The 22,964-nt window shown below is 35.6% G+C and overlaps 2 protein-coding genes across 2 annotated transcripts in view; both read left to right on the forward strand.

The window, feature by feature from the left end:
- The window catches only part of LOC147857619 (diiron containing four-helix bundle family ferritin protein, putative (Protein of unknown function DUF455)), a 59,775-nt gene that overhangs the window by 13,177 nt on the left and 23,634 nt on the right, over positions 1–22,964 (forward strand). The window lies entirely within an intron of this gene.
- Positions 6,931–13,036, forward strand: LOC147857620 (azadirone synthase LFS-like). Its single transcript, XM_087327545.1, has 11 exons — positions 6,931–7,131; positions 8,142–8,331; positions 9,091–9,195; positions 9,304–9,355; positions 9,837–9,958; positions 10,117–10,217; positions 10,320–10,378; positions 11,178–11,234; positions 12,224–12,269; positions 12,351–12,430; positions 12,615–13,036. The coding sequence occupies exons 1-11, from the start codon at positions 6,994–6,996 to the stop codon at positions 12,676–12,678; spliced, it is 1,014 nt and encodes a 337-aa protein (XP_087183671.1). The 5' UTR covers positions 6,931–6,993; the 3' UTR covers positions 12,679–13,036.

Raw genomic sequence — 22,964 nt, forward strand, 5'->3', positions numbered from 1 at the left:
TTGTGGGCAATAAACAAGATATGTTTGCCCAATTTTCAAGTCACAATCAAGTAATAATACCTATCCAGGAGGAAGCAATTGCAATATAAGAAGAACCTATTCTTTCTGCATACTTTTTACTTGGTGAAATTTTGTATCGTTTGTTTATTCTTCTCAAAGAAAAGACAACATTTTAAGATGTAATGTCTTGCTTAGTTAGCTCGGCCATTTTGGCCAATTATAAGACATTATTGTTTCTTTCTTTTTAAAGTAACAAAAGTGTGACAAGTTTTGATAAATAATACTTATGACTATTGTTGATATGACATTCTCGTGGATAATGTTCATACTCAAAGACATGTCACATGAACCTCTACAACGAATTATTCACATGGAATATGATAAATTCTTACATTGATCACCATTATTGATGCCAATTTACCATATGTAAATACAACACCAAACCATCCACCCCCTCCATCATTATATGATTGGCTATGTAAATTGTTAAAATTGAATACATTATGTCTTCTTGTTGACTCTAGACATTTCAACCTCAATATAATAGAGTGTACCAAGTAAGGTGAATCAAAATACTAAAGTGAAGATCATGCCAAGATACATATGACATAAAAATTATTATAAGCTAGGAAATAATTTTGTTTTTTTAGAGTGAATACATAGTTGAAACGTAGATCATAATTGTCCTTTACAAATAATGAACTTGTTACCTACACAAAGAAGCAAAGTATAATGAAATCGAAGAATGACATCTCATTAAACTTATGTAAGGCTCTATAATGCTCACAATCTCTCTCTCTCTCTCTCTCTCTCTCTCTCTCTCTCTCTCGTAAATAATGGCTTTCATTACAAAAGTAAAAAACACCACCATGACTAACTTACTACAAAGTGTAGAACCCTTCTAGGTATCAAAACAACGATGACTCCAAACTCAATGCCACCATACACACCAATTCAAATGAAGAATATGATGATATGTGACATGTAGAGTTCTATTTCTTCATGGTTGAATTCTCGTGTGTGTGTGTGTGTGTGTGTGTGTGTGTGTGTGTGTGTGTCTCTCTCTTAGATGCATGTGTCTACAAAAAAGTGTCATGTGTTTAGAGTTACAAATTGTATCACGCATCTAAAGTCTAAAGCATTTGCAGTCAGAAATGAATTTAAAATGAAAGATACATGTACAAGTAGAAGATTTTGTGAGTTCTTCAATGTTCATCTCGTAAAAGTTTGATCTCGAAGCTCATGATATTGTGGCATGTGTTGGAGAATCTTGGTCACATGGCGAGGACTTGGATGTTTCAGATTGATGTCGTAAGAAAATTATGGCTATATATGCTAAAGAGAAAATCAAAAGACTTGACAGTTACGATGATTGATGTCACATGATTAAGGTATGGATGACTCGCTCTCTTTTTTAGGAAGATTGCATCGGAAATCCCAACCGGTTAAGTAATGGATAAAACAAATTGGCTATACTTGACTAGGGGAGGCTCATAGGGAAAATAATTGGTTCTTATTAGATCCACATTGATCTTCTTTTTATCGCTACTATCCCATCGAAAAGCATTCTGCATTTTTGTGAACTTTTATGGGACTAGGGAGAGTGGTCCTAGTGAAGTGGATTCAAAATAATGTGACGTTTCTTGCGGATTTCTTGGAATTGGGAGAATTGGTTTCTAGGAAGGGAAAGGGAAGGGGGTATGTGTTTGGGGGAAGGGTTAAGTAAGTGGAGGGTCCCTCTCACCCCTTTTGCCCTCTTCTTACCTTTTGATAGATGGGAAGGTGGGGCACATGGTGTGGACAATGTCATGGGGGTGTACCAAATTCGTCATGGGATGGTTACTTTTGGAGATATTACTGACATTGTGAGATCTCAAAGCCCATGCAAGGGTGGTTGGGACTTGTGATCACAATTAAACATTTCGAGGTGAGGAAGATCTGTGGGGAGCTGTCCTTGTTGGTTGGATTCCCATCCCCACCCTCATTCTTTGCATGACACTATATGATGTATGTATGGTTTTTGTTCGTTGCTTGTAAAAGTGGTCACACACAACTAGACGAGGCAATTTGTCTATTTTTTATTCTTTTTATGCATGTATGTGTGTATGTATGTATGTGTGTATGTATGTGTGTATGTATGTATGTATGTATGTATGTATGTATGTATGTATGTATGTATGTTTGTATGTTTGTATGTATGTATGACCCAAGGTACGGGGAGATCATAACATTTGTTTTGCTCTCAACTTATTAGTTTCACGTACAATGAATGACAATGTTGTTGTAAAAGAATAAACTCCACGAAGACATTCATCAAGCTGACATTTTACCTCTTACATCTGCATACATATCTTTTGAATGCAATTCTTGAGTGTTTTCGATCCGAAAGTTTTGTGATGAGAAAAACAAGACTTTGGTCTTAGAAGACGTAAATATATCTTTGTTTCTTTGAGGGGGGGGGGGACCTAATTAAGCCTTCTTTTCTTGGAGGATTTTTAAAAATAAATAAATGAAAATAAGTAATCCTTCTTTTGGGGGGGTTATTTATTTTTCTTTTTGTCTCGTTATTATTTTCTTTTTCTTTAGATGAAAAAAAAAAAAACAAGACTTTGGTCTTAGAAGACGTTAATATATCTTTGTTTCTTTGAGGGGGGGGACCTAATTAAGCCTTCTTTTCTTGGAGGATTTTTAAAAATAAATAAATGAAAATAAGTAATCCTTCTTTTGGGGGGGGTTATTTATTTTTCTTTTTGTCTCGTTATTATTTTCTTTTTCTTTAGATGAAAAAAAAAAATTGCTAATTATTTTGAACAAGTAAACAAATAAAAAAAACGCGAAAAAATAAATATGAAATAAAGTTCGATTTCCTTTCTAATTTTCTCCATTTCGCAAAGCCTCCTTTTGACAGAGTCAACGCCGTTTTTTTGGCGCGAAAACCCGTCTCATACGCTACGTGTCGGCCCGAGAGATCCCCGCTGACGTCATCTTCCGCAGATTCCTTCCTTTTCTCTCTCAAAATTTGTGGAAGAAAAAGAAAAACACACAAAAAAAGAAGAAGAAGAAGAAGCTAGAATTATGATAAAAAGTTAAATTAAATTAAATTAAATTAAACCCTTCGGTTTCTTGTGAGCCTCATGATTATAATTTATATTTTATTTATTTGGTTTTTGGAGCCCATTCACATGCTCTCTTCTCTCTCTCTCTCTCTCTCTCTCTCTGGGCATTTGTTAATGAAGTATTGGGCATACAAGATCATTTTCCATCAATTGATGATTTAACAAATTTGTCATTTTAATTATTGTTTTTAGTTTTCTTTTTTTGTACATGGCCTTCATGCGAGCATCAAGGAACTATTGACTCTAATTGATTGGTTAACGTGATATGTGTAGTTGAGTCATCAACATAAGTAACCCCCCAAGGTTTAGGCCCATTGGCTGGCTACTCTTGCTTTATGCCTTATAGAAGTGGCAGTGCACACTTTGAGATAAGAGTTGTACCCTTCCTACAAGAGAGGGAGGCGAGTGACATGTTAATAACATGAAGGAAAAATAAGGACATGCTATACAATAGATGAAGTCGCCCATTTATATGGATTACCTCTAGATCTAAGTATAGATGATAACATCCAATTTCCAAACCACCAACCATATAGTGGTTGACACACCCCATTTTAATTGGTCGAGAGATGGCCCTTAAATTTGTCTTCACCAATGTGTGCTTACAGCTTTTTGGCCAAGTCATGAACTTTCCTCTACTATGTAAGATAGAGGCCAAATGTTAAATTGCAAAAACTTAAATAATCTTCAAGACAAAAGCATCACGTGAGCCTATAAACTAAAATTGATGACCGTATCCTAGCCATCAAAATAGCTTGGGGAAGGAACATAAGAAAGATCTAGGCCTGGCTATACAAATTTCCTTGGCTTGGAAGATTCTTGGAAGAAGTTACGTCATGTTCTGGGAGTGGTGACTAAAGAAACCTTTAATTGTTGCACATTACATAAAGGTGAATGTAATGTGAAGCTGTGGTGAGATGATTTTTGAGGCATGTAAGCCATGTGAGTCTCTTGATATTGAAAAGCTTGTAAATTACCCTTCACTTCAGAGTTGGCACCTTTCAATGTTTTCACTACTATTGAATGCAAAAGAAAACAAGATGTTGCATGCTGAAGTTGATAACATGTAAACATAATCTTTATACGCCCATCATCGTTATAAATTAAATGTACATGTAGATGTAGAGTAACCTTAAGGTTGTAGTTTGAAGTCTAGAGCGATGAGTCTAATATTAATGGTTCCTTGTAAAAAAGGCATGTGCTTTAAAATTACTACTTGAGTGGCAACTAATAATTGCATTTCAATTTCATTACCCACAAACCAATGGTTGAAAACGACAACATTCACTAATGGTGACCCGAAAAGAGGCCATTGCTTATAGGCACTTGGCTCAATTTGATGGCATCCTTTGAAGTTACGATCAAAAACTAGGCAAGGTTTTTGAAAGCATTTGCTTCGTTTGACGAGCTTTGATTATGAAACTCATTACTTTATACAAGATGGTTGAATGATGAGAGACCAAAAGCATTTATTAAAACATATCTCTCACTAGTCGATAATTCAATAAGCACGTAACCACTTTCATACATCAAAATATCCTAAGGTTCACAAACAAACTTTTGAGAACATAAGGCTCCCTCTATTATTATTTGTAGCTTCTATGATCATCTACCAATCAATGGAAAGTGCTAGAGACAAGGAATACAAAAATAAGGTTATACAAAAGTTGCCAAATGATTGTCCATATCTTCCTAGTAACATGTATCCACTATATTTAATATAAGGCAAAAAGTGCTCGGAACTTGAGATCATCGGCGATATATCCAAGAAGATATACCTACACTACCCATATATTGACTGCATTTTGGATTTAAAATAGTTCTTCTTGAAGGATGCTACTAAAGCAAAGAAATCAAGGTCTCTAAAGGTGTGCATCCCTTATTGTTTTGAAGTTGAGCTAGGGATCACAGAGAATTATCGAATAAGAGGAAATGAAGATTACATCACCCCATCTTCATTATTGTACAACAAGGACGGATGAAATCGAGTGTGATATATACGAGTGATTCGTTTCACATTATTGCGTCATTTCTGAAAATACATTGCTTGGTTTTGTTTTCGCGATTGGTTCATATTGACATGCCAAATTACTCGCTTGCCTAAGTTACTTCATCATAGTCACACTCAACATACATCACCTACTAGAAAAATGTATATTATATCCTCAACAATATTATGATCAGTAAAGAAACATGTACTGTCGATTTTCCATACCCCTCGAGTATTTTTCGAAAGACCTCTATTTTCTAACAAGAATTTATTTGTCAGTATTATGCAGAAGATCTTCATGTACCATTCAAAGTCTCATCCACAAAGATTTACCTACCTATTTTTAATATGGAAATCATTGCTATTGACTTGTTAGGAGGAAAAGTAAGATCATACACAACAAAAAGACTTCTTGTATGCACTTTGTCCAAAAAAGAAAGAAAGCAACACCAAATAAATTTGAAAGGTATTGTCAAGCCGACATGACCAATTAAAACTAGTGAATATCATGTGTAGCTTATTTGGGATTATACATGGTGGCCAAAGAGGGAAGAACTGAGCACTCAAGACATAGACAAAAACCACATGCGGTATTACGAATCATAATCTTTCAACAATTATATAAATGCATAAGCATGAAGGTCCCATGGACTTGGAGGCAGTGCCCACATCCTAACATTGTGATATGAGGACATGGAGCTAAAAATACTTCAAATTTTATGACTTCGATTACATATGACTCATGAACAAAATCAAAGCAACTGCAAATGTGAAGAAAGTGGTTGCAAATATGAAGAAAGTGGCAATCCAAAATGCTCACTGCAAACTTTGGTTACAACTTCATGGGATTCTTTTTATACACATAATCTCCGATCGATATAATCGAAACTTGCCCATGGTTATGAAGATGTCCACAATCAACCATTTGTCTCGACATGTTGGTGAATATGCACGAATGTGAACCAGTCCAATACACATGTGTGCGAAGGTATGGATAAGCAGCATCGAGATATACAACAAGCCACTTTCACAAGAATGTAAAAAGCAAGGAATGTGTATATGCATGTGTAGATCACCCCCTCCAAAGCTCCATTACACACACACACACACACACTCACTTGGAATGTGCAAATGAATGATGATGCATGACAAGCCAAAACAAAAAAGGAAGAAGAAGAAAGAAAGGGTTGGGGTGTCGCGTGATCCATGAAGGATAAAGGCTTCCATAAATTCAACCTTATTTATTGACTCCAACGATTTATTTTATTGATTTACTAGATATTTGTTTAAGAAAACAAAAAAAAACCTTCAAATCACAGTAATTTTCAATTTTGACTCCAAAAGAAAAGTGTGTATTTTCCAGAAATATTACTAAAAGCAATAAAATAAATTATTACAAAAATTATATTTACTAAAAGGGACTAATATATGAGGTATAATATTTTATTTATTAAATATTTCATAATAATAATAAATATAAGGAGGTGAACAAGTCTTTATTACTATGTTGGTATTTTTGGTAACTTATTGTTAATTATTCAATAAATAATAGTATCAAAGAAGCCCATATGAATGATGTGAAGAGGGTTTACACTATAACATACCATGCATACATGTATATGTGTATGTATTGCATGTATATGTGTATGTATGTATGTGTGTGTGTGGAAGAGTTTGTGTTTATATGGTGTAACCCACCAAAGGAGGAAGAGAGAAAGAGAAGAGAAAGCCTTTTCTCCTCCCATCATCTGCTTTGCTTCTTGTCTTCCTTCTACTTCATCTCATCATCACCATTTTCTACTACTACTGCTCCCTTGTGATTATCCATCAATCTATCCATCAATCAATCTATCTATTGCAATCTATAATTTGGTTTGCTATATAATAATGCCTACCCCTCGTGCTGCTGAAGCTGCTCTACGTAATTCATCGCCCGTCGCGAACCGTGTGAATTTGTCGAATTTGGCCATCATCGACCTCTCCGCCACTTCCAATGTCCATCGCACCGCCTCCACCCTAAGAAAGGTTCAATACATAACCCCTCATCACCATCGTATCACGGTCATCCGTGTATCGTGAACCTCCTCTCCTCGTTATGATTATTACATATCACTAATGAAGGAGATCCATCTCAAATTGCTTCTATAATATTATTATTTATACTTGGGGATTTCTTTTAGTAGCTAGTAATCTCACACACAACAACTTTTTTCCCAATCAGATTATTCCTAAATGCTTTAAATTAGGATGCCCCCTCGACAACATTCCCCGACCTCACTTACACTAGCCGGTGTTTTTTTCTTTCCACATTATCAGTTTGGTTTGGACCTCACTACGCTTAATCTCAATTGCTAATCATTTCTTTATCATAAATGGGGTTACAAAATTGCAAGCATTGCTTTGACAGTGCAAAATGTTGTGCTTAATCTCAATTGCTAATCATTCCCCTAATCATAAATGGGGTTACAAAATTGCAAGCATTGCTTTGATAGTGCAAAATGTTGTGGAATCGACATATATCATCAATCTACGATTCGAAGGGATGGGGTAATTACAAATGAATTTATAGGATCTAGAACAATCATGTATTGGGAAACTACTTCTCTTAGTGGGGGTCTATTGCGATGCATTTGCCCTTCTTCACTTCGCTCATATAATTTGTGCGAAAAGTCTGATAGCTTTCATACTGTAATCCAGTGGCAGATGTGGCTATCTTTGTCCTAATCCGCTTGTTAATTCGATAATTATTGGCCCTAATCCGCTCCTTTATGTACATTTACACAACATAAACGTTGAACCAGGTAGCGAAATTTTACCCCGACACACCCTGAGACTTGTGAGAAATCTTTGGGAATCTATCTATCTATCTATCTATCTACCTATCTATCTATATGTATATATATATATATATATATATATATATATATATGTAACTGTATTAATGTTGGAATTTTGGAATTTTCTCTCTAGATCGGCCTGTATTAATGCATACTAATATTCATGTTGAGACCTAATTCATTACTGGCACTGAACAGGCATGCTTAGACTCTGGGTTCTTCTATGTGATCAATCATGGGGTGGAGCACATCGACCACGTGTTTGCACAGAGTCGTGGATTCTTTACCATGCCCATCGACGAGAAAATGAAGGTGGTCCGTAACAAGAAGAATCGAGGTTATACTCCGATGGAGCACGAGACTTTGGATCCCGCCAAGCAAACAAAAGGTATATACGGGCTTACGACATTAGGACACTAGGAAGGGTTGCATTTAAACAAGCTCCATTTATCGATCGAATCCTGTCGCATCGAGCTGGCATATCCATGTTTTTTGGATATGATTAGGGTTTACTGATTGCATTGCTTGTTTAGGTTTTCAGAGTTGGTTTATCAATTTAATCATATCCATGTTTTTGGATATATGATTAGGGTTTCATGATAGCATTGCTTTTTTAGCTTTTCAAGTTGGTTTTACTTTCATACATGGAGAAGAGCCCATGTTCTTCCTCATCATTGCAAAATCATTACAATATCTAATACTTTTTTTGTTCCTTGATAATAATTAATAGGAAAAAAGGTTATGGTGATTTTCTTTCCTAGTTTAGTAAAAATGAAAAACCAATGAATATTCAATTCTTGCATTATCCATTTCTTCTCTTTTCTGATTCAAAGTTAAAATAATTGTTTACTTTTGTTTTGTTAATCAAGAATTTGTTTACATATTTTGTGCTGATTTTATCCTTGGCGAAAAAAAAGAGCAATAAATAAATATGTTGCTTTCTGCTTTTGCTTTTTTTCTGTTTTTCGTAAGCTTGCAAGGTTATAACAATAATCACTCTTAAAAATGATTAATTATTTATTTATAGAACAAACAAACACATATTTTTTATTTTTAATAGGAAAATTAAATAAATGAATTTGTTTTGCTAGTCATTGTTTTTGTTTTTTTACTTGTTTTTAAAATGTTAAAATGATCATTTTTTAAGGTGATTGTAAGGAGGGATTCTACATTGGACCAGAAATGAAGGATGAAGAGAGCGAGATTTGGTCACCCAAGCCTTTCCATGGACCCAACCAATGGCCTTCCAAAGGTGTGTACATAAAACCCAATACAAATACAAGTTGTTGGTTCTTTCTAGATCATTAACATGTGAAATATTGAACCGAAACAAATATCCTCTCTTTAAATTTAATGTTAGATTTGTTACCTGGATGGAGAGAGACTATGGAGAAGTATTACGAGCAAATATTGTAAGTTCTCAATCCATGTTGATTGTCTTAGTTTACTCGTTTGATGTGCATGTAATCATATTATGAGATTATGAGATTATGAGATAATGCAACAACTTTGTAGGCATTCTCATAGGATAACTATGACATGGTGTCTCTGGTGTTTCCCCCGTTGCTATAGTATAAATATCTCCAACCGACACGACTTAATAGTAACTTTAGAACCTGGCATCTTTTACTAACCAAGCCAAGCACCCTTTTTATGAATACAAACGTTGTTTCGAACCCTTTTGGTAGAACAATGATGTGGCCTAGTATGTGCCAAATGTTGTTTAATGTGATAGATACAAATGATATAGGAATCCTCAAATAAAGGAATAACTTAAAGGTGTCAATGTTTCCTTATCCTAGTACTGGACTAGGATACATGTTGATGGAGTCATTTTTTTAATTACATCCCATTAAATTGATAGGTTTTTTGGAATTGTCAAATGATTCGCAGGAGGGCAGGGAAGAAAATCACAAGGCTACTCGCCTTAGCACTTGATTTAGAGATCGATTACTTTGAAAGGTCGGGGATTATGGATTCACCCATGGCCTACATTCGATTATTGCACTATTCGGGTAATTTTTACACAAATCAACAATTCGACTAAGGCTAGAGTTTAGGACATTATATTAGAACTCTTAAAGGTGAAGACCTTGAAATTGTTAATACATAACTTATCAAAATGGAATGATTTAAGATGAGGGAATGAATCAGTAGGTTTCAATCAATGTAGGTGAGGTTTCAAACCCAAATGAAGGGATTTATGGAGCTGGAGCTCATTCCGACTATGGCATGATTACACTATTAGCAACTGATGGGGTGCCAGGCTTACAAGTATTGAATTTGTTTACATGCATTTTCCTTTAAACGTTGCATGCATTATTCATTTTGAAGTAGGCAATAGTGTGGTCTCATCACACAATTTCTCATGTTTAGATTTGCAAGAATAAAGATGCTTCTCCCCAAGTGTGGGAAGATGTTCCAGCTATTAAGGGGTGAGTAATTATGAGCACCATTTCTTTTTCACATTCAATTAATAATACATTGGAGTGATTATAAAGGTGGGTACTACCACGCTAAGTGATTTTAGGTCAACAATGTTATTGCATTGCCACGTCTTCAAATCATTGCTTGTATCTTGACAACGTGGGGAAATATTGTAAATAACCCTTTTATGTGGAGTAATGTCACATGTATAGCCATAGAACATCTCATAATATAGTAAATATCCATTTTGACTGTTGGATATTTACAATATTATAAGATGTACTAGAACTATTAAGAAAAGTAAAGAGTAGAGGCAAAGCGTGTAGGGAAGGTTAGGGCAAAATAATAGTGGGATGGGTCACCTCTCCAGGATTCCTTATGTTGCACCCATTTTGAATCTTTGACTAAATAAATTTTGTGCGTCCATACACCCTGACACATGGTGGACAAACAATCTTTACCTAAATTGATGATTTTGAATAAGAAATGTCTAAAACTTTGCCTTGGTTTGCATTATATAATGGTATTAGATTGCTTTTATTAATGACAACTCTCAAATGACTTTTTAAAGATTGTGTGCTTCACTTCTACTTGTTCTAGCCCTTTTACTAAGGTCTAGAGATTAGGATTAAGAAAAGTATATATCTAGTCTTCCTATAATTTTGAGCAAGGGTAATTTTGATATTTTAAGAATTATCCCATATTACTAGGGGTATCTATAATATTGTCTGATTATGTTACTATTAGTCAATACAATAATGTTCTAGGAATTTGGCATGATTTAATTTTATTTGATATTTTGAATAGGGCCTTCGTTGTAAACTTGGGTGATATGCTCGAGCGATGGACCAATGGCCAATTCAGGTCTCTCTCTCTCTCTCTCATCTATGTGTGTGGGCATTTGTAAACACATTGTTTCTTTTTTAACTCTCTAGTTTAGTTTCTTTACAACATGTCAATCATAAGCATTCAATAGTAATGTGTAAGTGCACCCATCACATTCTTGAGACTCATAAAAAAATATTTACAACACATTGATAGCGAGCATTCAATTACAAGACATAAATATGCGCTATATCACGAGAAACATTAGTAACATATAAAAGAGATTAGCAAAAGGGCAAATCTAAATAGCCGATATTATTCTCATCAAGAATATGCGCAACTATATCACGAGAAACATTAGTAACATATAAAAGAGATTAGCAAAAGGGAAAATCTAAATAGTCGATATTATTTTCATCAAGAATAATGGACTAAGTACATAGACCATTAGCGAAAGGGCAAACATAAAAAAGCTGAAAGGGCAAACATAAAAAAGCTGATATGCTTCTCATCAAGAATAATGGAGTAAGTACATAGACCTAATTGCAAATAAACACGAGTGTCCATAGAGCCCAATATCATCAAAGATGGCAAAGGTCAAAAACCATGAAAAACATTGGCAATTGATGAGCTACGAAGCTCAATCATAGAGGAGACAATAGACATGTACCTTTCTACAAGAAAATTGTTGTGTGGAACAAGTCTTGAGAGTAGATGATCATGGATTTGTTCTAGTTGTCCATACCATTTATTGAGTAGCTAAAACCATGCATGAGTGCCACATTCACACATAAGCATGGAAAGATGAGGGGGTAATAATAAATGAATATGAGTTTCTTTGCTAATTGATCAACTTTGTTAAAATTATAGTCACAAAGACGTCCATTCAACGTCATTCCAATTAGTAATTGTGATTTAATGTAGCCACCATAATCATACTTGACGTGCATTACAATTCGTTTACCACAATGATGGTGTTTGATTTACTTTTCATCGACTAAATTTCGTTACTTTGATCACATGAATAGGTCAACGTTACATCGAGTAGTCTTGAATGGACAAGAGAGATACTCGGTAAATTTAACCCCTAGCTAGATTTTTCATCCCATCCCTTTCTTGTTATATTAAAAATAAGAAGACTGTTTTATTGTATAGATTGCATTCTTCTTGGATCCAAATTTTGATTGCCTCGTGGAGTGCCTTCCCAACTGTTGCTCAGAGTTGAACCCTCCAAGGTATTCATCGATTGACACTGTTTTACTTTTAAGCTCATCTCTATGCATGCTAGGCTTATAATTTTGCTATATGACTCTTGATTAGTTTTTCTTATGATATTGTAACAAAAACACATGGACACGTTTTGTCAAGTTTATATGAGAAGACATGAGCTTATGTTTGTAATTTTTTGTGCCCTTGAAGGTATCCTCCAATCACAAGCGGGCATTATTTGATAGAGAAATACAAACTTAGCTATAAGAGTTAATGAGTGAAAACATTCATCATCACTAGTTGTTCATTCTACTCAAAATTCTTGTACAAAAGGGCTTCTCATCTATTCAAAAATTCCCCTTCCTCCATTCAAAATCTCCAAAGTACTATTCAAATGTGGAAATGCTTGAACAATGGAGGCGATCCAACTTTATGTACTTCTTATGTAACAAAAATCAAGAGGAGTGGGACAATCTATCAACATGGATATTTTACCTTAGGTCTACATAGTTCATGAATCCCTTCTATCACCAAGGGTGCAATATATTAGCTTGAATCAACCCATGTTTCCGTTTTTATTGATAATGGATTCTCAAGTATTTTAAATTCAGGGAGAGTGTGTTTTATCCTTTTGTCATGGTTGGCCATACTTTTGTCTTGTATGTGTCCTTCCATAAGTAAAGCAAAATGTATGGGGACATATTGAATGTTGAGAGCTTTCATTCACTGAAGCCATAAAGCTACAACTAAACTCAATGTTGAATTCTAAACTTTTAATGATGTAAATGCATTCTTGATGTTTTACATAAAACATTGTTAAGAGTATCTTGTGAATGTGGAAAACAAACCAAACCCTCGAAGAACATGTGTGAACATAGACACATGGAATATACAAAATAGATGTAATGTGGAAGGAGGGGGTTGTCCATTAATTTGCATACCTACAAAACTATGTATCCAACACATACCTTTTAATCATTTTCTACTTGCATTTCATGCATTTAGTTGGGTTATAGTTTTAGGATATATTTTTATCAATCTCACAAATGTTCATTCTTTTTACACTTTATAAATAGAGTTTTCTTGTATGTTCTATTTATGAGCACAATACTATTGATATATAATGTCATGAATATGATAATAAGTGATTTATGTGGCATTGGAGTCTCAATGTAGATAGCTAAAGTGTGTGGTTTTAGGTATATGGAAATAAGAATTAAAATCACTAGATTATAAGAGAAGGCCGCCAAGGTGCCAAAATTCTTGATGGGTGATACTAGAATGAAACATATCAAGAAGATGGAAAGGGAGAAATGACAAATGTGTTGCAGAAATGACAAATATGTTTTTCGCCTTTATTAACGCATTGATATCCTCGTAAAAGATTTGATGGAAGGATGGAGATGTTGCGGATTCAAGGGTTTTCAACAACCAAGGTCAAATGAGACATGCCAAGATGGAAAAGTAGAAATGACAAATGCGTTTCTACCTACATCTCCATGATTTCTTCCTAAAGGGTGTAATTGAAGGATGGAGACTTCGTAGCAAAAAGAAACCCACTACATAGAAAGTCAGGAGAAAATTACGAAACATAACATAACTCTTCACATGGGAGGTTACACTATTGTTGACACACATCAAATCTATTTCGTGGACTCTAATGTTCTACTTCGTCATTTTAGGTGATCGTACTAGATTACGACATGATACTTGTGTTCTTTTTTCCTTCGTTTAAAGTGGGCTAGTAGTATTAAAGTGGCACGTATTGTTGGGTCGTGCATTAGATCCTTTTAGATACGCAGTGGCCCACATTTAACGTATTAGTAGAAAATGTCTCGTAAAATAATAGTTCAAATCACATGATCACATCATTTTCATTGATATTTGATTGCTTGTGATGCTGAAATTGAAGGCACACTTATAGAATTGAATGTCTTCATAGCATGATATTATAGCTCATTTCGAACTTTACACATTGGTCCATTGGTTCCACCCCACATCGCCCATATCCAACACATGTGCATCAAATAAATATTTCATTAATATCCTTTTCTTTATTGGGCATCATACACAAGAGAGTGTGAGGTGCTTTTCAAATAAAAAAGACAGCTTTCTTATTATTATTATGGGGTTGTCTACATGTATACATCTCTAGAATAATGATCCTCACTTTGGAGCTCATGCGTTTTAAAAGCAACATTGACATGTAATTTGTACATCACTAGAATTTTGGAATGACAAAGGTCTTCTTTTATAATGTGTTTGAAGTTTTTTCTTTTTCTAAGAGTTTTACTGTACCAAGAAACCTATTATTATCTTCCAACGTTGACATCACACTTGCTAGAATATAACTCACAATATATTGTTGCTCATTGACTATAAGTTAGGGACCCAAGATTGTTTTGGCAATTGAGTCGTATCAAAGATCTAAAGCAATGTCTTTGGGGGTCAAATGAACAGATGACAATGCTAATGCAAATATACTCTTCAAATGTAAACACCAAACTGGCGCGTAGAAAGTGAAGCATGCATGAAAAAGTGTGCGAATAGAACACGTAAAAGGAACAAAGGCATGAAAAAATAATGTAACCAAAGATGCATACAAAGAAAACTATGCCACCGAGAATCCGATATATTTCCAGGACATGGTTTAGTTTATTATGAAAATGTTGTCCCGTGAATCCGTAAGCTTTACACAATTTTGGTTGAAGAAGGATCCTGCAAGAAGGCAAATATCATCTTGTGGCCATAAATCTACGAAATCCACAAAACAAAAGCAACACATTTCTTTTCACTTTAAAGCAGCCAGTGAACGACAAAATCTTCGATGAATCATTGGCGAGAAAATGCTTAGCACTTTCCGAAACTTCACCCTCGCTTCAAGTGTGAATAACCATGCTTTCTTACACATAGACAATTCGAGGATACCGTTTTTGGAAGGGTCTTTTTTTGTTTCTTCTTTCCACACACCGGGACACCATTTGGTATGTATATTGCCAATGATCGGGTCATGCTTATATATAGTCTCTCTGAATGCTGAGCTAAAATTCCAGTATACATCCTAAGTAATGGGAAAGTAGCTTCTTTTTGGAAAAAAATCGACTATATGTGTCTCTATATACGATTGGTTTGAGATATTGTCGCTTAAAATACCGCTAAAATTGCCGAATATGCCAAGTGTTTGAAGAAGGTCTCCTCCTCCACACCATAGAATACCTCCAAATGTGGTCATTTTTCATTTTGATCTTCATTGCTTGGTGGTGCTTTGAGCTCTAAAGAAAGGAAAACAAATTCAATTAAAATCTTATGAATATCAAAGGCTACATATATATTGTTATTATGGTTTAGATAGCAGATTAGCAGCCATTTTGTTGTAACTGCAATGTAATGTAATGATATGTATAGTTCCACAATTATGAGACATAACAGATTTAAGAAAGAAAGAGTGGCCCGAAAACGTACTTCCTGATTCTTAATCCATTCCAATAACTCTACTTAAAAGCCCCCCATTAATCCCTCAAGATTGCCCTAATTAGACACCTAAACTGGTAACATTTTACTTCCTGATTATTAATCCATTCCGGCAAGTCTGCTTAAATACCCCAATTTCTCTTTTACCAGGTTTCGTGATTAGTCCATCTCCAGTCACTCTAATTTTAAACCACCGATTCATTGTTTCCATGATTAATATGATTTATTCGATAAACACCCAATTTATCATTTCCACAGGTATACTTCAAGCTCTAACATTAAGGGATTGGATGGGTATGATTGCTAGTTGTGCTAGTTTGTCATACCTAAGTACAACAATATATGCTGCCATAAATGATGAGGTTTCTTTGTCTCTTCCTTGTGTGGAAAAAAATGAAAACACAACCATTACATGAGTCAAAGAGAGACTAAATTGTCACAATAACAGACATAACTATTCTCCTCTTACAAGTTGTAGTTGTAGAATGTTATAACTTATAAGTAAACAAATAAATGATCCATGAAACAAGCATTGCCATGTTACCTAATGACCCAAACCTTTATGTCTTAAACCATATTGGAAGCATAAAATTATGTACAGCCATTATTAGACCCACAAATGGATATGAATTATGGGTTAGGCAGCAAAGGAAGAGACAAAGAAACCTCATCATTTATGGCAGCATATATTGTTGTACTTAGGTATGACAAACTAGCACAACTAGCTTGTCTCTTCCTTTGCTGCCTAACCCATAATTCATATCCATTTGTGGGTCTAATAATGGCTGTACATAATTTTATGCTTCCAATATGGTTTAAGACATAAAGGTTTGGGTCATTAGGTAACATGGCAATGCTTGTTTCATGGATCATTTATTTGTTTACTTATAAGTTATAACATTCTACAACTACAACTTGTAAGAGGAGAATAGTTATGTCTGTTATTGTGACAATTTAGTCTCTCTTTGACTCATGTAATGGTTGTGTTTTCATTTTTTTCCACACAATGTAGAAATTGGCAACTATACAAAATAGACAGTGATGGCTAGAGAGTACACACTCAGGCAAAATTGTTCTACATTGATTCAATGTATTATTTACATGGCCAAATAGCTTGTTCATAGAGGCGAGTGCTCCAAAGTTAGAACTCTTCAACGAAGAGTTTTCTCTTTTAGATGAAGAGTTTTCCAATAAGTAACTATTTCATAATTGATTAATTGTTTCTAATTAATAAATATAATATTTTAGCTTAAATATTTCGACACCCACCTTAAGCTAAATATTCTTTTCTCCAGAATTATTGTCGTTTGAAGAATAGTTTGGCATTGTCACACCAATGTTTTAACAACAAGTGATATACTGTGTTTGCGGTACTGGCATTCTTAGTAAAATCGGCCCACATAAGAATTGTATGTGTGCATACTTCAAATCTAGCTTCTTCTCTTCGATTAAGTCTTGTAGAAAATGATGCTTCAAGGAAGAGACATGTTGAATGTGTTAGAATAATTAATAATATATAAACATTTTAGTTTACCTATCTTAAGACTTTATTGTTAGAGGAAATAAATGTACCCTTTCCTATCATTTTAGATGAAGAGGTGCACATTTAGTAACCTCTCATACCTCAACGTTTTGTAACCTCTCATACCTCAACCTGTAAGAAACAAACGATATGTATACAATATACAAAATTTCCCTCTCTCTCTCTCTCTCTCTAATTTCTCACATGGTATCAGAGCCAGGTTCATCACGTTAGGTAAGTGATTTGTGTTAGGAAATAGGTCCCTCTGGATGGGGAGAACAAGCCTTGGATGGGGAAGAGTGCGAGTCGGATCGGAAGGGTCCAAAGGAGAAAGAGCTGGAACGGATATCGACGAACAAGGAGTCTATATAACAACTTTAATGAAGAGACAAAGGCGTATGTCCTCTAGAAGAAGATCAACATAATGTTTGGGAACAAGAATGTTGTCAACAGAGTCTCCGTATTCCGGAATATTGTGAGACTCCGGTACCAGGATGGCTCCAACATGGCAGAACATCTAAATGCCTTCCAAGGACTAATAAATCAACTATCAAACCATCTCTTTAGAAGTACCTCTTGCCAACGAGGTATTAGCGCTATTGTTGCTGGGATCCCTTCTGGATAGCGGGGAAACACTGGTTGTCACATTGGGCAATGCCTGACCGGAGGGGAAGCATTTATCCCTAGAGATGGTGAAGTCGAGCCTATTAAATGAGGAAGCTCATTGGAGGGACAAAGAGTCCATAACCAACCTGAAGGCCTTAGTCATAGAAGGTGACATGAACTGAGGACGAGGCCGGAATAGAAGTCCCCAGAATCGGGAAAAGTTGGGGATGAGGTCGAAGTCGAGAGGAAGGCCCACATGCTTTTACTGTGGGAAGCCAGGGCACTTCTAGAAGAATTGTCGCACTTTCAGAAAGATAAAGGGGGAGCTGATGGTGCAGACCCGAAGAAAAATCCAAAACGAAAAGGCACCTCACCTATTGTGACAAGTGAGGAAGAACTGTTGCTGATCAATGAGCCGAATGAAGTAAACCTTGTCAGCGACGAAACAACATGGGTGGTCGACTCCAGAGCGTCGTTCCACTTGACCCCGGTTCAGAAATGTTTCTCATCATACACAACCAAAGACCACAATTTTGTGAAGATGGGAAATGAAGGAGCATGCCGAATTGTCGGTATTGGAGATGTGTGTTTGTTAATGACAACCGTGTTGAAAGATGTGCAACACTTTCCAGAGTTTAGATTGAATCTGATATCAGCCGGTCGGCTGGATGATGAAGGCTACATCGGTAGCTTTCGAAACAACACGTTGAAGTTTTGTAAGGGAAACCTAATCGTGGCCCGATGTTAGAAGACAAACACATTGTATCTGATGCATGCCTGACTATTCCGGGAGGAAGTAAATGTGGCAGCCGGCACAACTGGTGAGCTGTGGCACAAGAGGCTATGCCATATGCGTGAGAAGGGGATGCAGAAGCTTCTTGAGGATAGCTCATTCTGGAGTTGAAGAATGAGCAACTTGATAAGTGCACTGATTGCTTGGCCAACAAGCAGAACAAAACCGCCTTCCAATGTAGACCCCCCCCCCCCCCCGATGAGAAAGAATGCACCATTGGAACTCGTGCACACGGGTGTATGCTACGTGGATACAAAGTCACATGCTAGTTCACAATATTTTGTGACCTTCATCGATGATCGTAGCCGGAAGTTGTGGGCTTCTGTTTTGAAGATGAATGACTAGGTACTATCCATCTTCAAGGAGTTCCAAGCAAGGGCAGAAAGAGAGTTCTGTTGTGAAAAGATTAACGTGTGGAAGCTTAATAGAACACAACTGGCTCATCTAGACAGTGTTGAGCAGACAACCTCAACATGATCCAGATCGACGGAATAAGCTAGAGCCGGATTGAAAAAGAATACGTGCGGAAGCTTAACAGACACAATCGGGTAACAACAGACAAAAGACAAAGAAGATGAGGATCCGTATATCGTTGGTGCCACGATATACGGATATTCCACAAGAGAAAAGGAGAAAATTAGATACACATGCTAGAAAAGGGATTTTCATTGGTTACAAATTATTTGATCTCAAGATAAGGAAATTTTGATTTAGCCGATCGGTTACATTCGATGAGGAGGATCTCTTATCAAATCTCCCAACCAAGATAGAACATTCTCATCAAAATATTAATACAGACTTACTAATGCCTTTGGATATCTTGCATAGAAAAGAGTACAAAGGCCCTATTACTAGAGAATGAGTGCAAAAGCTTGATGAGGATTCAATCATTCAAAGTGAAGTAACACACTATCATCATCAAATTCTGTTTAAATCGAGTGTACGCCATTACCATCCAAATCAACCAAGTAAAGATGAAGATGGTGGACAACAACAATCAAATTTATCAATAGATAAACTTCATCAAATGAACAACAATCATCTAACCCAATCCAATGAAGAATGACTAGCTACTCCAACTCATGTTTTGTTTTCTCTTGATATTTCCCCTAAAGTTGGCGATAATTTGAACAACCCCGTAGGAACTAATAAGGATGTCTCACATGCAAATTTCTCCAAGAACTCAATTCTTAGTGCTTCACCAAACTCAAATCTTAGAGTATTTTCAACAATTAAAATCAAGAAAACCTAAAATCAAAAGAAAATTTAAGAATATTAATGAACTTATGGAGAGTACTAAACCAATTAAAATGCTATTGGTTGATGTTGACAATAATGATATTGATGATGATCATGCTCAAGTTTTTTACTTAACACCAGAGAAGGCCCTTCATGGTCCGGATGCTACAGTATGGGAGGATGCAATGCAAAGCAAAATGGATGCTTTAGATTGGAATAAGACTTGAACCTTAGTTCCACACCCCAAAGATCAAAATGCCATTTCATGCAAATGGATCCTTACCAAGAAAATTGGTGCCCAACCTTTGTTGTTGCTAGAGGATTTTCACAAATCTTGGGCATATATTTTAAAGATACTTTTGCACCTACCTTAAAGATGATGCCTCTATGTTTAATGTTCTCTATTTCCACTACTTTATCCTCGAACTCCATCATCTCAACATTGAGACTGCTTTTCTATGTGGAGAACTCAAGGAGGAGATTTATATGGAGAAACCAAGTCATTTTTTAGATCCTCAATTTCCGGACTATGTTTGTAAACTCAAAAAATCATTATATTGTCTAAAACAATCTCCGCAAATGTGGCATTTCAAATTACATACTTATCTTGTTTCCAACATGTCAACTAATTAGCGACTTCTCTTTAGCTAATACTTTTGGTAGTTAGGTGTAACTACTTCTATGAAGTTATTTATCCACTACATGTGTTTTTCTACCACCTTAGCTGACAACTAAACATTGGTTGTAACTAGACTATAGATTGGCAGTTGCTAATTAGCTACATCTTCACTAATTAGCTATTCTTCTTAAGTATGGTAGTAGCTAATTCGCTACCACTCTTGGTATTGCTTAGCTAATTAGTTATGAGATGTCTCTAATTAATTGTTATACTATAGATTGTCAGTAGCTAATTAGCTACCCATTAGCTACATCTTATAGCTAATTAGCTATTCTACTTAAGTATGGCAGTAGCTAATTAGTTACCACTCTTGATATTGCTTAGCTAATTAGCTGCTACACAATAGATTGGTAGTAGCTAATTAGCTACATCTTATAGCTACTTAGCTATTCTACTTAAGTATGACAATAGCTAATTAGCTACCACTCTTGATGATGCTTAGCTAATTAACTACATTGTAGCTAATTAGATGCTACACTATAGATTGGCAGTAGCTAATTAGCTACACCTTATAGCTAATTAGCTATTCTACTTAAGTACGGTAGTAGCTAATTAGCTACCACTCTTGATACTGCTTAGCTAATTAACTACATTGTAGCTAATTAGTTGCTACATTATAAATTGGGAGTAGATAATTAGCTACATCTTATAGCTAATTAGCTATTCTACTTAAGTATGGCAGTAGCTAATTAGTTGCTACATAATAGATTGGTAGTAGCTAATTAGCTACATCTTATAGGTAATTAGCTATTCTACTTAAGTATGACAATAGCTAATTAGCTATCACTCTTAATGTTGCTTAGTTAATTAGCTACATTGTAGCTAATTAGCTGCTACACTATAGATTGGTAGTAGCTAATTAGCTACGTCTTAGGTAATTACCTACTATACTTAAGTATGGCAATAGCTAATTAGCTAAATGACTCTTGATATTGCTTGGCTAATTAGGTACAACTTAACTAATTACCTACTATACTACATAACCACAATAGCTAATTAGCTACCACATTTTATACTACTTAGCTAATTAGCTACTACAGTTTATATTGCTTAACTAATTACCTGCAAATTAACTAATTAGCTGCTACACTACTGAACCATAACAACTAATTAGCTATCACACTTTATACAGCTTAGCTAATTAGCTAAGATGTAACTAATTACCTACTACACTATAGAGACAAGCAACAAATATACATGTCTGTTTTCTCCACTCACTAGGGAGAGTTGTATTGCATTCCCCCAAACAGCCTATAGTAGTGCGACATGCATATGCAAAACAAGCGATATGGTATGTGCTGGCATGGTCGTAGGTGTACCAACAGGGTAGTAGTTTTTTCCTCTACGGCTAAGCCGCAAGCGATACAACGTGTTTGAACAATCAATATATTGTTGCCTAGTTCTCCTTCATTTGGTAAGGGAGCAAGAATGTTGAGGTCCAATTCTGTCTACTCTTTACCATCCCCTCCACAAAATGTAGTTGCTTCTTAAGGCAACTAACTACCTGTTCTTGACGAGAGTATTGTTCCTACAACGCAGCCGAGAAATTTACCAATTTATCATTCTTTAATGAGGAAGATAGAACAACAAGAAACAAGAATCATTAACTAACGTGGAAGTTCTCCAAATTGTTATCAGCGATAGTGTTTACACCTAGAAGATCCAACTTCATTGAAAGAATGTGAATCTTCGTCTGCAGCTGTATTTTTTGCTAGGGATCTAGCAACCCCTCAATTTCAAGCTCATGTTGAGCAACATGTTCTAGATAATGCCTCACTGAGCACATTTTCATATACAAGTTATTTATAACATGTTACAAACTAGCAAAACAATAGCTACCTCAATCTTATTTCTGATTGTTGTCACTGCCAAAGTGACTTTGCTTTCCATCGCAGCAACCAATGTTCCTTTCTCTAAATCAGCCTTTGTTGCCTCCAATGTCTCACAAGCTTCATGGACATTTTTCATCATATAGCTAATCAATGTCTCACTTGTATCATCAACATTGGCTTTCATTGTGTTTCAGTGTGGTGTATACTTGCGGGTTTGTTGGGAGCCGATAGTTGCATCATTAACTACCATGCTCCAGAATCTTGCCATCTTTTGTTGCAAGCTCCCCATCTCCCGACATCGTTCTACCAATGCCTCACCATACATAGCACAAGCTACCATGTACATTTTTAGGGTTTGTTGCTTCCTTTGCTAATTTGCAATACTCGTATGCAAAAGCTCTAGCATATGCAACAGACA

Source organism: Azolla caroliniana, unplaced genomic scaffold, assembly GCF_043228905.1.
Source record: "Azolla caroliniana isolate FFs.n. ecotype wild unplaced genomic scaffold, voAzoCaro1.0.p SCAF_11, whole genome shotgun sequence".
Lineage (NCBI taxonomy): Eukaryota > Viridiplantae > Streptophyta > Polypodiopsida > Salviniales > Salviniaceae > Azolla > Azolla caroliniana.

What these genes read in the sequence shown, in the direction of transcription:
- LOC147857620 (XM_087327545.1), top strand. Translation starts at nt 6,994, where the DNA reads ATGCCTACCCCTCGTGCTGCTGAAGCTGCTCTACGTAATTCATCGCCC. An exon ending in AAGTATTACGAGCAAATATT is followed by an intron (nt 9,356 to 9,836) that starts GTAAGTTCTCAA and finishes AATGATTCGCAG; the next exon opens with GAGGGCAGGGAAGAAAATCA. An exon ending in ATGGACAAGAGAGATACTCG is followed by an intron (nt 12,270 to 12,350) that starts GTAAATTTAACC and finishes TTTATTGTATAG; the next exon opens with ATTGCATTCTTCTTGGATCC.